The 18,321-nt window shown below is 46.0% G+C and overlaps 1 protein-coding gene across 1 annotated transcript in view; it reads right to left on the bottom strand.

Moving 5' to 3' along the window:
- MYO1D (myosin ID) overlaps positions 1-18,321 on the bottom strand; it is a gene marked incomplete at its 5' end in the record, with an annotated part of 245,060 nt that overhangs the window by 96,319 nt on the left and 130,420 nt on the right. The window contains 4 exons of the mRNA XM_081115977.1: positions 2,997-3,110; positions 6,084-6,188; positions 6,659-6,803; positions 9,590-9,813. Of these exons, the coding sequence (XP_080972103.1) occupies positions 2,997-3,110; positions 6,084-6,188; positions 6,659-6,803; positions 9,590-9,813 (588 nt within the window). The remainder of the gene's footprint in view (positions 1-2,996; positions 3,111-6,083; positions 6,189-6,658; positions 6,804-9,589; positions 9,814-18,321) is intronic.

The following is an 18,321-nucleotide window of genomic DNA, read 5'->3' as shown; positions in this document are numbered from 1 at the left end:
TAGACTAAGTGTTCAGGCTGCGGAGGGGCTGCAGGGTCCCACGGTCCCCGCGCTGCCCTAAAGCCTGCACGGTGGCGTGTCCTGGATTTCCGTCACACTCCTCCCCCTTGCTTCCCCGGGTGTCCTGACGGAAAACACAGCAGAGCGTTCCCTGAGCCCGTGCGCGGTCCCAGCCTGTCCCCGGGAGCCAACGCAGACGGGGAAACGGAAGGCGGAGCGCGAGAGGAGAGGAGCGTGGGGCGCTTAGCTGCACGCGCTTATCGATTACACTTATTTCTGAAAACTTTCCAATCTGATTCTGAAACATGGTGTTCTCCTGGTTCTTAATCTCTCCTAGAATAATCCATAACCTGATGGAACCGAAGGAAAATCAGAGCTTGCGCAGCACGTTAACAGAGAGCTGAGAAAACGGATGGACCACGGAGAAGAATTTCCTTCTATTCCACTCCCGTCTGCCACTCTCTTTTCCCCACCATGTGACGGATGGATGTTCTCCAATGATCGGCCTTGTTTCTCCCTCTGGACTCATAACTTCAGCTTCAGGTTATACACAGAAACACCCCTAAACTTTTATCCTACATGCTCAGTTCTTCCCCTCCCTGATACTGATCTCCAACTATCCACGGAACAGATACTTGGAAGCTTCACCGACACCTAAAACTCAACAGGGTTAAAAAACGGAAACCATTCTCCCCCTCCCAGCTGCTCCATCGCTGGGATCAGCATTATCTTTCAAAGGTTCCTTGTTTTAAACTTTGTGTTTAATTTCAAAATATTTCGATCATACCTACGAAAAGCGTTAAGAATAAAATAACACGTACGCACGTTCCTATTACCTAGACTTAGCAGCGGTCTGCCGCATGTGCTTCAGACTTAGAGCATTTTTACCCATCCGTGGAAGTCCCCATCCCCTTCAACTTGCTCCCTCCTGGCCACTGCTCCGGCGTGAGCTCCCCCCAGAAGCACACGCCCTGAGACCAAGGCTGATGAGCATTCAGAGTTGATCCGGGAGGTGCAGGGGCACTGGCGAGGGAGTGGGGACAAGGCAGCCGGCAGGGCCCATCGTTGAGCGGCTTCCACTGCGGGCCGACTGCGCGCCCTCCCGACTCCTGCAGGGAGCTCTGGGGAACAGTGTGAAACACACCTCGGAATTACCTTGGCAAAGCGTGAGGGTGTTGGGAGTATTTCTCCCGCCATCGGGTTCCTGGGGTGAAGGGGGGGCGGCATTTCCAGTTCTGTGTGTGTGTGTGGGGGGGCAAAGTGGGTTCTGGAAGCAGAGCTTTTAGACAAGGATGTTGGCAGCTGGAAGGGAGGCTGGTGCGTGCAGAAGTAAGGAGGTGCAGGGGACGTGGGCAGAGCGCTGGCAGCAGCTGCGACCCCGCGGGTCCATCCTGCGGACACCAGCCCAGCACACAAAAGGGAAGGCCGTTTGGGACGGTGACTTCAGCTCGAAGAGTTGTTCAACTGTTTATTGAATTTCCATCCTGTGCCTGACTGATCTCCACTTAACAGGACATAAGGAGAAATAAATCCCATGCGAACCGCAATTTATGTGTGTTGGGTTCCACACTTCATTAGACTTTGACGCGATTTGATCCCCCCCTCCCCCCATAACTTCCTTCACTTGGCGCGTTAAGACGGCAGGGCCATTAGGCTTGAACTGTGATGGATACATAAGACTCCGAGTCTTTGCTCAGAAGAGATACAATCGAGAATGTCTTAGAATAATAGCATTTCTTACTCGCTGCAATCCATTAGCCTTCCCCTGAAAGGGAGAAAGGTGTGTGCGTGTGTGTGCGTGTGTGTGCGTGCGCGTGTGTGTGAGGCGGGCGGATGCATCATGAGAACCAACCTCAACCTGGGCAGTAAGCCCGCAGTGATGTTCTGAATCGTTTAGCAGAAGCCAGCAATGATTTGCCTTCTTTGTACCTCGCCACCCATAAGACTCCTGACTTAACAAAATAAAGCTACACAACATTGTTTCCTACTCCCCTTTGCAGAGGCCAAAAGGATGTAAAGTCATCTTGAAGAACATCCCTCATGTAGCCTATGACTGGGCCCGCACAGCCCTCCCTCTTTAAGAACATGCAGAAAAAAAATCACCCCACACATGAGATCAGGAGTCCAGCAGGATCTTCCTGAAGAATCAGGATAAACAGTCACTTGTAGAGCAGACCCCATCCAGCAGGGGGAAAAAAATAAAAATAAAAATAAAAAATCCCATACTGAAATTCAAGGAGACACCGACCAAATTTCTTATTTCAAATAAGGAATTGGTTCCAGAATTTGAAAACACCGTGGATACTGTGAACCGCTGAGTGGGTTTAGATCAGAGGTAAAATATATTGGACAAAAGAACTTCTGGGAGCCGCATACATTTTGCATTTACAAGAGAGGTAATGTTTTCAGAAAGTAATTCTTTACTGTCTCTACCTGATTCCATCTCCATATAAAAACAAGCCTCCTGAAAATAAATAAGAGATTATGTATCACAACATGGCAGCAGCGAGTGGAATGAGGAATGGAGGAAGATCGCACAGAATGCAGAGTCTTTATGCTTTAAAAAAATGCTTTCGTGCCCGGCCGGTGTGGCTCAGCGCTCAAGCATTGACCTAGGATCCAGGAGGTCGCGGTTCGATTCCCCGTCGGAGCACTTGCCCGGGTTGCGGGCTCGATCCCCAGCGGGGGGCGGGCAGGAGGCAGCCGATCCGTGACTCTCTCATCTTTGATGTTTCTGTCTGTCTCTCTCCCTCTCCCTCTCTCTGAAATCAATAAAAACATATTAAAAAGAAGATGCTTTCGCAGTATAACCTATTGGAAGCTTTGGATCCTCCTGAGAGAAAATTGTACATGTGCATAAAACATAAGATGGGCATGAAACTTCACGGATTCATGGGCTTCCTACAGAGGTTTTCGTGGTCGGACTACCCGCCACAAGCGGTTCGCGAACACCAGGTTACCACTCCCTGGCCCGGACAGAAGCAGGGGACACTTACGTTGTACAGAGGGATGGTCTTCATCACTTTGTACTGCTTCGTGGGATCCATCTTATACAGGTGGCGATCAGTGACAAAAATTGCTCGGTCTTCCACCTTACTAAACCGATTGACCTGTAAGAAAACAAACCAACAACTGTATCATCTCCTGAATGAAGTCGAAGGCTCGGCCGGGAAATCATCCCGGGCAGGGGCGGTGGTCGTGGAGACGCAGTCTTTATTTCATAGGCGTGCCCCCGGTGGCCCCTCTCCTGGACGCAGCAGAGATGCGAAAGGGGTAGTGGCTTCCAGACGTGTGGAGCTTTATGATTTAAATTCCGCGATGTTACAACTTAATGGGGAAAACGAGAAAAACACAAAATAATGGAAAGACCGAAAATGTGGAACCCAGACACTATAAAGAAAATGAAAAGATAACCCCCACAGAATGGGACAAAATGTTTACAAGTCCTATATCAGATAAGGGGCTTGTATTTAAAACATATAAAGAATAAAATAGATATTGTATCTTGAATATATAACTCAGTAATAAAAGGTAAAAAAAAACCAATTAAAAATGGGTTAAGAATCTGAACACACGTTTCTCCACAGAGGATATACAAATAGCCAAACACGCTCGATACCATTAGCCACCAGGGAGATGTCAATCGGAACCGCAACGAGACACCACTTCATGCCCGTTGGGATGACAATAATAAAAAAGGCAGTTACTAACAAGCACTGGCCAGGATGCAGAGACACTGGAGCTCTCACCACCACTGGTGGGAATATAAAACGATGCAGTCACTTTGGAAAACAGCCTGGCAGTTCCTCAGCTAGATGAACATAGAATTACCGTACAACCCTGAAATTTCACTCCTGGGCATGGCTATCCATGGGGGTTGAAAACATAATCCCACAAAAACTCCTGCCTGAATGTTCACAGCAGCATTAATCATAATAGCTAAAAACATAGAAACCACCCAGATGTCCACCAACCGATGAGTGGATAAATAAAATGGGATCTATCCATATAACGGAATATCGACTGGCAATAAAAAAGTGAAGTCTTGACACATGCTATAACATGGATGAACCCTGAAAACATGTTAAGTAAAATAAGCCAGTCACAAAGGACCACCTATTGCATGGTTCCATTTCTATAAAATGCCCGACATAAGCAAATCTATAGAAACAGACTGTAGATTAGTGGTTATGGAGGGCAGGGGGAGGTGAGAGGTTTGGAGGAACAACAGCTAAGGAGTGTGGGATTTCTTTTTGGGGTAATAAAAATGTTCAAAATTGATTGTGGCAACGGAGACTCAAGTCTGCGACTATACTAATAGCTATTGAATTGTGTGACTTATTAAAACGGTGAATAGTATCCTGTATGGATTATATCTCAGTGAAGCTGTAAAAAAAAAAAAAAAAAAGGAACCCCTACAGGATACAACTCATTGCCCCCTATCCCATGCAGGTAGACGTGTATATTTCAGGTTAAGTCCCTAAAGTAATAACAATGTGATGTCTTCCTTGGAATGTCTGAACAGTAACAGTTATGGTTTTTTGAGCTACATGAATAAAGTCTATTACTCATGAAGTCTTCTATTATAGTATTTGGTCAGTCCAACTAAAGATTTATCAGTTTTTTTGATCTTTAAACCAACTTTTGGTTTGGTGTTTTTTTTCACATTCTGTATTTTTATATTCTCTATTTTATTGATTTCTGCTCTAACAGTTACATTTCCTTCTTTTGCTGGCTTTCGGTTAGTTTGCTTTTTTTAACCAGTGTTTTCAGGTAGAAGATTAGGTTATTGATATGAGATCTTTCATCGTTTCTATTCTAGGCAATTACATGTCCTTCTAAGACGGCTTTGGCTGCCTCCCCTAAGCTTTGGTATGTTGTGTCGTCTTCTCCAAATGTTCTGATTTTCCTCTGATTTCTTTTCTGATCATTGGTTATTCAGGAGTATGTCATTTAATTTCCTCCTATTTGTGCACACCCTAAATTGCTTTCTGTTGTTGGTTCCTAATTTCACTCCATTACAGTCAGAGAACATACTCTGTATGATTTCAATCCTTTTAAATGTACTGAGACTTGTTTTATGACCTACCCATAGTGTTTCCCTAAACTCTTGCAAACACTAGTTGTTATCAACATTTTAAAGTTCGCCAGATTTATAGTTGAAAAATAATATTTCATTACTTTGATCTGAAGAACACTGTAATTATGTATTTTTTTGAAACTTTGAAACAAAAGACTTCTAAAATCACCTCGACCTGATGATCCTTTGTTGTGAGGTAGCTCTTTGGTATTTTCTTAATTCCTCCTTTGGATATTAGTGTATTTATATCAAAATCTCTTCTGGGGTTAATCTAGGCTACATTTTTCTTAAATTCATCCATTTAGTTAACATTTTAAAATTTATTTGCATAATTTATTTGCATAACTTTACAAAATGTTCTTTTATAATTATTTCAATTTCCCCTCTCTCTCTCCTTTCCTAAATAAGCGTTTCAAGGTTTTAAAAAACCGACGATGTCCCCCGCCTTCCACTTTCCAGCCTCGCCTGTTCCACTCGCCCGGCTGCCGTCCTCTCCAGGTCAACAATGGTCCAGGCACATCCTACTTCAGAGGAGCCAACATACTCACGGCCCGTAACCTCGTCCCCTTCCAAATCTCACTATGTCTTCCTCTCTTTTCCAAACTACGTTCTTCCTCCCTCTCCGCCTACTTAAAACAGTAACAAACATGTATAAAAAGTACTCAGTGACCACTAAAAATACAAGGCAGACCAGTACGTGCCGTGAAAGAGACACCCGCAGTAAAATGCAAGTCCTTGACCTCGGGGAGGTCCCCCCTCTGCTGTTTTAAAAAGGAATGGTTACTCAAAATACCCACTCCCCTTAAGAAGGCGTGATAGCCTGACTCTTAGAAGTGCAGTCACCGCAGCGCTTCCTCAGCACGTGCCACGGGGCAGCCCTTCCTCAGCACGTGCCCACGGGCGGGCACAGCTCCCCGCGGACGCAGCTGGCCACGCTTTCCCGAGGCCACGTCCAAGCGAGTTTCGCGCGAGCCAGAGGAGGTCAGCTTCAACATCGCCTTACCTTACGGACGTGACAGGAGAAGAGGACATTCATGTATTTGTCCTTCCGCTTCAGTTCGTTCGCCACGGGGACAAAAGTGCCCGAGGTCTGAGGCGTGTCTGGCTTCTGAAAGAGAAAGCAGCGTGGCAGAAGACGATGCGGGGCACTCAGCACGCGGCCCTGCTCGGGAAGTTTCCCCACCCGTCCCGGACGGTAACCCACCGAACGGCTGTTTTATCGCCGAGGGGCCTACGAAAATTTTAAAATAAGGGATGGGACAGAGGCTGGAATTCAGCTTTAGGGATAACGGATGTCGAGGCGGTAGTTTCACACAGTTGCTGAATTAGGCAAGGGAAGGTTTAAACGGTCGAAGCCGGGTTACAGAGGGCGCCCAATGCATCAGAGAGAAGACAGAGCACCCGCTGTAAGGAGGGGGAGACATCAAATATTGTACACCTGACAGCGGTCAAATCTTTCAGTTCAGGATCGCTCAGAGAAATTCAGTTTCTGCAGGTGTCAGTCTTTCTATAAATTCTGGGAGTCAAATTCTTCCCTGTTTTTGTTAGGGGAGCAGGAGCGATGCCACCTGGACTTACCGAAGCAAGGTAGTTGCCCTCCCAGGCCCGCTGGAGCCCAAGGTCAGCCCTTTGACCCTTCAGCATTTCCATGGCTGCGACCTTTGCCCTGACCTGGGGCAGGTCTGAGGCGGGTATGCTCTTGATGAGCTGAGAGGCTCTCCATCTATAAGGAAATAAACAACACGGATTCGGCTTCAGAAACGCGAGAGCAAGAAGCTTCCGTGAGGCAGAATTAAAGCAAACTGCTTGCGTGATACCCTAAAAATGGTTCAATGCATCCAAAATGGACACTATCTGGCTCTTTACAGAAAAAGTTTGCCTTTGGACTCGATTAACACAACTAGCAAGATTCATTCAGAGAGGGAGGGAGAGGGAGGGAGAGAAAGGGAGAGAAAACGGCCCACAAGTCGAGCAGACGCCTTATTTTCAAAATGCTCACTGACCGTAAGCCTTAAGATGGCTGGGGCTGTCTTTTGCATCTTGGCTGTTTGTCACCATATACCTGGGACCTAGGTCAGTGCCTGTGGCCCAGCAGGTGTTGTGTATATATTTCCTGAGTGAATAAACTAAGTTTTACAAAAATCAACCAATTCTAAGCCATACATAAAATCTCAAAATCTAAAGAAGACTGTACAGGCCACAATGCAACATCATCAAAACCAGTCATTCTTTAATGAATATGAATATTTTTAATATTCATTAAAAATATTACACAGATCTTTATTGATTGTCATGGACGGGTCTTCAAGACGTATTTCCAAGTCAAGTCATGTCACCATACATATAATCTTGCTTGTGTGTAAAAGAGAGGGGAAAAAGCCCCAGTGACACACGGCTGTCTACATACGCACTCACAGTACGAGCAAACGTTTCCAAAGTGCTCACTGTGTGTCAGGCACGATCTGAAATGCTTTATATACGTATTTACTCATAGTCCTTTCAACAACTCGATGAGCAGGCACTATTATTATAGCCCTTTTACAGATAAGGAAGCTGAGGCACAGAGAGGTTAATTAATTTGGCCAAGTTACACAGCCAGTCAGTGCAGGGCTAGAATATGAGCCCCGGCTCCAGGGCTTGTGTTCCCAACCACTAGACCATGCTATCTCTTATGTGTGTGTGTTTGTAAATGTATGGACAAAGATTTAGAAGGATACAAACTAATTGTGAATGAGTGGTTATTTCAGGGGCAGAAATAAAATGGGGAGAGATAAGAGGAGGTGTGGAGAATTTCAACTTTATATCCTATATATTTTCATATCATTCCACTTTTTAAAAATATGAGCATGTATTCATGTATCACTTAATTTCTTTTTAGATTAAGTAAAAAATACAGGTTGCCCAAGAGATCACTGTTCGATTCCCGGTCATGGCACATGCCTGGGTTATGGGCTCGATCCCCAGTAGGGGGCGTGCAGGAGGCAGCCGATCAATGGCTCTCTCATCATTGATGTTTCTATCTCTCTCTCTCCCTCTCCCATCCTCTCTTTAAAAATCAACTTAAAAAAAAGCAGGTTGCAAAGAATACAATTCATGAAAAAACACACCACTTATATGTGTATTAAAAAGGCTACCAAGACTCAGAACTAACATTTATAGTTTTATGCCTGAGGATTTAGGTACTTTTGCTTTCAATAATTCTGTACTGTTTGATTTTTTTTTTATGAGCAATCACTTTTTTTTTTTTTAAAGCAAAGGAGATATGTATTAAAGAGTTTTCTTCCCATGCATTTAAAAAAAAAAAAATATCTGTATTGATTTCAGAGAGAGGAAAGGAGAGGGAGAGAGAGAGATACAAACATCAATGATGAATCATTGATCGAGCCCACAACCTGGGCATGTGCCCTGACCGGGAATCGAACCCCAGTCGCCTGGATCCTAGGTTGACACTCAAACGCTGAGCCACGCCCGGCTGGGCCCCATGCATTTTCTTTGTCTTCTGATATCTGCTACCAATTTACATTCAGTATCTCAATGATTTTATAGTGTTCTATATGGAACACTGTAACACCAAACGACCGCAGTTGAGGACCATTAGCTTAGTTTATGTGACTAGATAGCTGCATCTAAGACACAATTAAGTATGTCTGGTGCACACTGGCAACAAATAAGCTCAAGCAATGAGGAACCAGAAGCTATAAATAACTAAATACTCGGATTCAGGGCAGTTTACAAAAAAGATGAAGATTGGATGGAAAAATACCAATTTACAGGGGCCCTTATTTATTTTAAAAAACAGTGTGCTCTAAAACAGTTGTTTTCTCCTATGCATTTCTTTTAAAAATATGTTTTTATTGATTTCAGAGAGAGAGAAAGGGAGAGGGAAAGAGAGATAGAAACATCAATGAGAGGAACATGGATCGGCTGCCTCCTGCTCGCCCCCTACTGGGGATCGAGCCCGCAACCCAGGCATGTGGCCTGATCGGGAATTGAACTGTGATCTCTTGATCCATGTTTCCCTTGCATTTTAAAAATCACCTGGGAAACTCTAAAAAGGACCTCTGCTTGGGCCCCACTCTCCAACTCCATTAAACAGGACTTTCTGGAAGTGGGACTTGGGCAGCAGCATGTATTCTAAACTCCTTGCAAATTTAAGGCACAGCAGGATAGACAACCACTGCGCTGAAAGGATGGACAGAAATTCTAGTTTGAGTCACGTGCGGTGATTATAATAGCTATTTTTTGCTACTAGAGTCTGCATGCCAATAACATGTTAAATATGGCTTGCTCCAGGGGCGGTGGCAGACTGCTGTCCATGGCTACAGGAAAAATAAATGGGCAGCCCTCTGAAAGCAAAACCTACAAACCTGGAGAAATGTGGTAAAAGAAAATGTTCTAACAGCAAGTAGAGCTGAGCCAGCGTCCTGGCCTAAGAATTGTGCTTTTATATTATGCATTACGTGTATGCGCTGCCGTAAACGGACGCAGCACCTACGAACAAGTTCTTACCTGTTAAAAATTGCCTGGAGGGCCTCCTCGAAACGGCGGAGCACTTTCGGAGGGGTTGGCCACTTCACGTGCTTCCCGTAGTCTCTCATGGTCTTGATGCCGTGGAAACGACGGGCCACCTCCCGGATGTATGACTTCACTTTGTAGTGCCTGTAGTATCTGATAATGGTCAGGGCCGCCTTGGTCCTCTTGTACCGCATGCGGGCCAGGGTGCCCCGCCACACCTTCACGACAGGGGAAAGAAAAAGACGACGTTGCTGGCCGGCCGAGTAGTAGGTAACTTTGAAATCACAGAGGTTCCTGTGCTTATAAACTCAACTGGAGACCCGGCAGGTGCCACCCAGATCAGCCGGAGCCACGGCATGTCACTTCTGCCTGCCACCAACAGGTGGCGGTGGGGAGCCGGGGCCCTCGTTCCAGCGGCTACCCCTGGCCGGCCGCAGGGGCGTGCGTGCTGAGTGCGAAGAGAGCCGTCTTAACTCTACAGTCCCGAAAAGAAGAAAGCCAAGCTACAGATATCTTTGGAGATATATTTTAAGAATGTTGAAAGGAAACGAGATGTGTCAGAACCAAAAGCCACCAGCATCTGTAGATCTCTTACAAAACCCGGCTTTACATAGATTCTGTACACTGGCCACCAGCATACTGTCCCATTGGATTTGCAAACGGATTTATACACAGCCTGGGCAGCCCCTCTCCCCGCGCTGTGTAAACACGCAAGGATTTAGGTGTATTCCTGGGGAAAGGGTAAAACAGATGACCGGTACCAGATGAACCTTTGTAAAATCTGTTCAGTGCTCAGAAACCAACCGGACAATATATAAACGTCTCAATGCCAGCTCTTTTATTTTTAGAGAAAGAGAGAAACATCGATTTGCTGTTCTACCTATTTAAGCATTGTTGGTTGATTAAAAAAAAAAATTTTATTAAAAGAATTATTAATTTTTAGAGAGAGAGAGAGAAATGTCGATTTATTGTACGTTTATTTATGCATTCACTGGTTGTTTTTTTGTGTGCCCTGACTGGAGACCGAACCTGAAACCTTGGAGTATCGGGACAACGCTCTAACTGAGCTGCCCGGCCAGGGCGCAATGCCAGCGTTAGTCAAGCATGGGGAAGGCGGAGATACTTATATATATTTTCCAGGATCCTCTGTCCAGGGGAAGTCGGAGATACTTATATATATTTTTCAGGATCCTCTGTCCAGGTTCCCATATTTCTCAGTCTCTCCATTAAAGACACTCTGGTGTGATCTTCACCGCTGGCTCTTCCCCTATATATGCTCTCTGCCAGCAACCTCTTTCCTCCGCAGTATTTCCAGAACAAAGGCCTTTCTCCTCCCTCCTGCCACCGTCTCCGACACCCCGAAGGCCCTCACTGCTTCCTGTGATAACAGGCTCCTCGCACGCGTCGCGTTCCAGGTACTTACTGCTGCTTCTTCAGCGACCGTCCCAACTCTCAGGCTGATGGTAACCCTTCCCTCCGTCTCTGGCCTCCTGCGACCCAGACGTGCAACCTCGAGTCCAAAGCCCACCGTAGGGGTTCTCCAGACTCCTTCAGGTTTCTTAAAATCTCCGACTGTGCCCCCCAGTTTGTGTCAGAAAGACTCAAGCGACGCCCCATTTATTCAGGCACCTCGGGCGCCTTCGTGCGGCTCCTAGCCTGGCTCCACGCGTCTGCGGTGGCGTCCGTCTCGGCCCTCTGCACAGCGGGCCTGTTTGCACCTGCCTGTGAGGAGGGGACCCCCAAGAGGAACCCGTGGGGCCAGAAAACCCACCATACGGGAGGGAAACAAGACTAGGAGGGCTCTGTGGCGGGAACCTAGCGTCCACACTGAACGGGATATACAGGCCGCGGGACAATGGAAACGAAATCAACGGTCGCCGCACGTGGCCTCGGTGCAGAAACCCCTTTTTAGTGAAACGGCCCCTCTGCTCCGTTGCTGAATCCACCCTACAGATGGCTTTGTTACGCCTCCACCCAAGTGCTAAAATAAAGGTCCCTTCTTTTGTGTCTTGAAAAACCCAAAGAATACAATTACAGGGTGGAAGTCTGTGATTGAATTTCTTAAAGAAAACACATTTTTAAAAGTTTCATACTGTTTGTTGCCTTTCTTTTAAGAGGAAGGAAATTAAGACTCCCTGGGGCTACGTCTACATAGAAAACCAATCTTTAATTTTCAAGAAGGGTTTTATGGAGCTTTTTATTAAAATGTTTTTGGTTAGGTGCTGTAGCAATTTGGGAAAAAAACCATTTTATAAGTAAGTGCTTTTTAAGGCGTAGGCTGTGTTTCTTTTTTTGACAACCTTTACATTTTCATCTGTGTTCTCGGTTTACTTAGGTTTTTGTCTCGTTGAAAAAATCAGTACAGAAATGTTATAAAAAAAAAGACAGTAGCTCTTCCCCTTGCCCGCCTCACCCCACACCTCCCCACCTCGCAGTCCCATTCCACACAAACCATTTTAACTGCTTCTCCTGGTATTTACCAGTAACCCACATACTGTAATTTCTTGGCTGATCCTTTTAGACACCATCCAAATTACAGAGGTTGGTGATTTAGCTCTCTCGCTATCCCTCTAACCTCTCCTTTATCATCCCAATAATAATTACATTTACAATTTTCAAGTCAACAGTGCTTACATTATATTAACTATATGATATATTACGTAAGTAATTTACACAGTATATATATTATATTTCATATTACATATTAATTTGACTCACCACTGTGCTAAGGAGCATGACTACCCTTCTCATTACCATGTCGGGCAACGCTGTTTTCACTTACAGTCAACAACTGTTTCATTTTATTTTTTTAATTATTATTTTTTAAAAATATATCTTTACTGATTTCAGAGAGAGAACAGAAGAGGGAGAGAGAGAGAGAGAGACAGAAACACCAATGATGAGAGAGTCACCGATCGAGCCCGCAACCCGGGCATGTGCCCTGACCGGGAATCGAACCCCGATCGCCTGGATCCCAGGTCGATGCTCAACCGCTGAGCCACGCCCGGCCGGGCAACAACTGTTTCATTGTAAACATCTGCTTTATTTTCTATACACCTACTGTCAGTTTTTGCCAGCTGCTCTAACAGACCCATCCATTTTCCAGCCCATCGACGGAATCTTTTTCTTGGACCTTCTGTGTAGCCTACGCTCTTCAGGCCCACTGCACTGGCCCAAGCCCGGGACTTTAAAAACAACTCCTCCGTGTTGGATCCCTGATTCCTGTGCTTAAGTTTTTCTTTTTTTTCTTGGTTTTCCTCCCTCCAGGAGCTTCCAAGGAAGGGTGCACAGCCAATACACTTCTCTTCTCTTTAATCTGAGAGTTCAAAGCAATTGCCTAAAACGAAGTCTGTGTCCTGGGGTTCGAAGAGCAGAGTAGATGAGAACAGGCTCTGGACTCACGACTGCCTGAGTTCAAATCCCGACCCCACTCGTACCGGCTGCATGAACCTGGCCAAGCTCCTGACCCTCTCCCGCCCCGTGCCTTAGTTTTCTTATCTGTAAACACAGGACCACATTCCTTGCCCACGTACTGACGTATGAGAGGCGAGGAAGACGGTAAAATGTCCCGACTCTTCTTGCCTAAGGGCAGGCGTCCTCTTGACGGAAGCGCGGGTTCTCCCGGGCCCGCCTCCGGGATGCGCGCTTTTCTGCGTCAAGTCGGAGCCCTGAGAAGCAGCGCGGCTTCTGAATTCCCTCCTTGTGCTTCTCCGGGTTCCAGTCTTCTCTTTCAAGGACACATTAATTTTTTAGCACCTTCTTTCAATTTGGTCCAGTTTTTCTTTTCTGGATGACACTTCTCCAGGTGTATGGTATAGAGTTGAGATCTCTTTCTGGTCTCAGGGTTGACGGCATGTTGTTCTTTTTACATTTTGGTTAATTTCAGCTAATTCAGGGGAAAGGAATTTTGTGAACCAGCAGTGTTGTTTTTTTAACCTCACAGAGGATATGTTTTTTAAAGTGATTCTGAGAGAGAGAGAAAGGAGAGGGGGGGAGAGGGAGAGAACATCCATGTGAGAGAGAAACATCGAGCAGCTGCCTCCCACATGAGCCCCAATCGGGGATTGAACTGGCAACCTAGGTATGTGCCCTGACCGGAATCAAACCTGCAAGCTTTTGGTGTCCAGGGCGACGCTCCAACCAACTGAGCCACCTGGCCCGGGTGTGAACCTGCAGCTTTATCGTCAACTTTATCTGAAGTCCCTTAGGCTTTATTTTTTAATATCAGAGAAAGGGTAGCACTGAGAAACCACCCAGTGGAGAATGATTCTATGCAAAAACCGACTCAAGGATCTTCCCTTGAAACCTAAGCATATTTGGCATAAACAGATATGCTTCCATAAAAAACTCTGTGTGTGGGGGAAGGTTGTTGTTGATTTTCCCACCGAGGGTCTGCAGGTTGGAAATTAAGGTATAAGACAGGTTTTTCCATTTCCCTCTTGTTTAAAGCAGCTCAAGCTGCTGGGTTTTCCAGGACTCATACAAAGCTTACCTCAGCAGAGGACTCTGCCTGATGGGGTGTCAAAAACCAGAAAATTAAATGTTACATTCAATAAGGAAATGCTTAGCATTTGTTTGCATGTGCCTCGCGAGAGTCAGCAAAAAACGGGGGAGCCAAAGGGGCCCCCTCATCAGGCAACAGTCACACTGGAAGCGGAACCGACCGCACGTTCTGTGCTGCAGGATACGACGTAAGAGGGTGGGAGCTGGAAGAGGTGCGACGGGACCTGGTGGGGGAGGTGAGCAGCTGAAGGGCACAGGGCAGGACATGGGAGAGGGCGAGAGAGTCACTTCTTAGGGGGGAGAGAGGGCGGAGGCAAACAGGCCGGCTCAGGGGGAACTGAGGCACAGAGAAAGCGCGCGTCCTTGCCACTGAGTTTTGGACCCACTTTCTCGCTGCTATACTTTTACCCCCCAGAGTCGATTCTCAACACAGCACTGACGTGATCGCTTTAAGACCAAAGTCAGATCATGTCACTTCTCTGCTTAAAACTCTGCCCCGGCTCTCGTTTCCCTCAGAGTGACAGTCCCAGTGCCTCCCCCGGCCTCCGAGCCCATGCGACCCGGGACTGCTCTCTCCCTTCACGGCCGCCACACTGGGCCCCAGCTGCACCCTGCGCGGGCTGGGCGCCCTCCTGTCTCAGGGCCTGGTGCTCCGTCCTTCCGGAATGCTCTTCCCGCAGACACCACATGGCGAACTTCTCCGCCCTCTTGAGTCTTGGCTCAGCTGTCCCCTTCCCGATGAGACCGGCCTGACCACCCCACTTAAACTTGTCGCTCCCCTCCCCTCCTGGTTCTCCATTCTCCTTACCATGCTCTATTTTTTCTCTTGCCTCCAGCAGGTACCAGCTTCCAACAGGCCGTGGGGCTCACACATTATTGCATTGTTTATGCTCTCCCCCCACGGGAATTTAAGCTCTGCCGGCCTACGGTTCTCCGTCTCCTTTTCTCACTGATAAATCCCCACCACCTAGAACAATGCCTAGGACAAAGGAGCCACGCCAATAGTATCTGTCGCATAAATGACAAGTAACCAATGGCCGGGTGAATGTTTTCAACTCCATCTTCCAAGCCTGACGCTGCACCTTTCACGTTGGCTGTCACGCTTTCCATTTTTGAGAGCTCGCCTAGTTCTCTATACGTTCCTTTTAAAAACATTGCTCTTGTTTTGCAAAAGCAACACCTCATCCCTCCTCTCCGAGTACACGAACTATGGTTTTTCGTTACGCACTGCTCCCTGCGTTGTATCCGCTGGTCTAGCTCCCCTCTTCCTCCATCTGTGTTGCTCTTGGCCTTCTGAGTGAGAGGCCTCAGATGCCTGGGGACCCTTGGCCACCCATGCCCTGAACAGTGAAATGACGCTTGGAGGTCTGTGTATCTGCTTTAGGAATAGTGGACTTCACCGCAGGGTGATCGGGTGGGGAACGACCACCTGTGGGGGCCCCAGAATGTTCTCTTTGCTGCCAGAATTCTGAGTGCAGGTGGATGGGAGGGATCTTTAGTATTTTGACTTTCTCTTAATTTCCTTGGTTTTAGTTCAGTGTCTTCAGAGTAAACTTCTTGTCTTATATTAGAATGAGACTGAGGTTGTCACTGGGATTTGTGGGCATCTAACTGGTCTTTATACAGATTTTCAGGCAACCTGCCCCTTCAGCTCCGCTCCTCACCCCATCTACAGAGGTCCCCGGTCCCTCTCACGCCTGAATCTTTCCAGAGCGGCCGCGCGGTCAGGTCACTGGCGTGCGTGTCTGCCTCTCTGCGGGCGCTTGGATGTCAGCTTTCTCCGCCCGCCTGGGGGAGTCACGTCACTGCCACTCACTTCCAAAATTAGGGAGATGCCTTTTGTCTGCTGTTGTTTCCACCATGGTTCTGTCTGTCCTTGTGGGTGTGTCTCCAGCTCTTACCCCTTACTGCTCATTTAAGGGTTTTGAGAGGAAGTGGATGCAAATACATCTGTCATGTTTAACCAGAGGTTTTCTAATGCCATCTTAATTCTGCCACGCTTTCCTCTGGTGAGTACTTCCTCCGTGGTTGGGCACAGCAAAGCAACATCTGGCAGTCATTAAAGTACAAGATATACAGGGTGTCCCTCCCCAAAAATGTATACATACTTTAACAGCTGGATAGCTCAATTTTGAAAATGAAATGTATTTTAATAAACACTGGCTTTATAATTATTCCAAGTGTGTGTATACATTTTTTTGGGACAGCCTATATTTTGTAAAAGATGTAGGATTCTAGGTTACACTCTATTAAGAAGTAGGTTAATTACATATCTTCAATTTAGTCTCAGAAATACACACCGACCAGTTTTCACATTTTTCCCCTAGTTCATGCTGTTTTTCTTTTTTCTAGTCATTATGGGTGGTAGGCCCCTTCTATCCTGTTCTCAAATAGCTCCCTGGTGCTCTGAATTGGATATTTGCTTGGTTTCTACAACCAGAAGCCTTCAAAGTGTCAGCTTCCCAGGCCCTCTGGGCCTAGGAACAACTTTTTGGAGAAGCATCTTTCACTTCTCAACTTAAGTTCCCCATATTTATCTGGCAGAGTTTTCACAGCTTATGATTGTTAAAGAGTTGAGGCAGAAGATAACTTATTTAGCTACTAGGCTGAACTCCAAGCAAACTGTAAAACACACAAAACCTATCTTAGGTATCCACATGCCCCATCAAGTTAGAATATGGTAATTGCATCCTATGTGGGATATTTCATGATTGATTAGTGAAGGCTTGCAGTTAATAACTTCTAGGAGTTATTTTAAAGGAAGACTCAAAGACAGAAATATCTCCCTGAGTTACTTCTTTTCAACTCAGGTATCACTATGAGGGACAAATGAATCAAGACCTGAGGTGCTATTTTTAAAATGCCAGTGCTCACGCTTGTCTGTTTGTTTGTTTACGAGAGCAGCAGTTTAATATGGACCAAGAAGAAAATAAGACCCAGTGGATATAATCTGTACGTTCTTTGCACAATTCTTGACATAAAATTTCTTAGTTTAATAGATAAATTAAGAAGTAATGAAATAAATAAATCTTTAATCAACAAATGAAAACCATTAAAATAAAGACAGACAAAATAAACAAACAAACACAAAACAAAACAAAAGCAAAGCAAAGCACACGTCAGCCTGATCCTTGTAAGCTGCCCTGGTGAAGTTAACCGTGTGTGGAAGGGGTGGTATGTGCCTGGCAGAGTACAACTCGGAAATGCCCACCCTCCCGAGATGCTTCATCTCGGTCTGGTAGGCTAACCTGCCGAGTTAGCTGACCTGTGAACCTTCATTTAGGACTCATACATTTTATATGTGGCCTTGTCCAGATCCATGAGCCCAGCAATTTTTTAATGCGTACAACTGTTGCCCATTAATGGTTTCGTTACTATGATGATGCCATATGTGACCACCCCTTGTAACTGTAACTACAAGAAGCATGTTGAACCTCTTGGTCAATTACAGTCAGAAGACCAGCTCAGCATGAACTCTATCAACACCCAAATGACAACTGTTTTGAAGACACACGAAACTAAAATCACTCCAACCAACAGGCCAAGTCAATCTGATGGGCCTTTCAGGATCCGGTCTTGCTCAAACACAAACACTGTGGAGCTGTACTTAATACATTGTATGCGGGAAATGTATTTATACGTTTTACGTTGACTGGTAGTAGAGCGAGCGATAAAAACTACCCCCAAACAATGTGTTAAGTGGCTGCTTTCTTTTGTTTGCTTAGCTTTCTTAAAAAAGGAGGTATCAAAATGGATAACTCATTGTCAAAATCTCTCAGGTGAAGGCTTTCTCCAAATTGGTTCTTGGCCCATTTGAGCAGATCCAACGAGGCATCCGGGGATGTTACGAATTTGTCTGAAGCCGTGCACCACCTTGTCAGCCCCTAGACCCACCTCCACCTAATGTCGAGGTGGTTCACCATCTGGTCAGGGGTCAGCTGGGCTTTTACCTCATGTCGCAAATGTGCTGGCTTTTCTTCCTTTGTGCCTAGCATCTAAAACACGCAGAACTCCTTAAAAAAAACAACAACCCACTACACCTTGGCTTCAGACGCTTACAAAGGACCCCAATTTTGAACAGTTCCTTAGGTCACTCAAAAAACTCACATAATAATAACTGATATTTGAAAGGACCAGCCAAAGGTGCATCCTAACATTCATTTCTGTAGCGTTTCGAAGTGAATTCTGGGTTCCATTTTCAGTAAGTCTGGGAAAGCTGCATA

Source organism: Miniopterus schreibersii (genome assembly GCF_964146895.1).
Source record: "Miniopterus schreibersii genome assembly, chromosome: 16".
Classification (NCBI taxonomy): Eukaryota; Metazoa; Chordata; class Mammalia; order Chiroptera; family Miniopteridae; genus Miniopterus; species Miniopterus schreibersii.
Note: the sequence above shows the minus strand (reverse complement) of the source record. Positions and strands in the feature narration are given on the sequence as shown.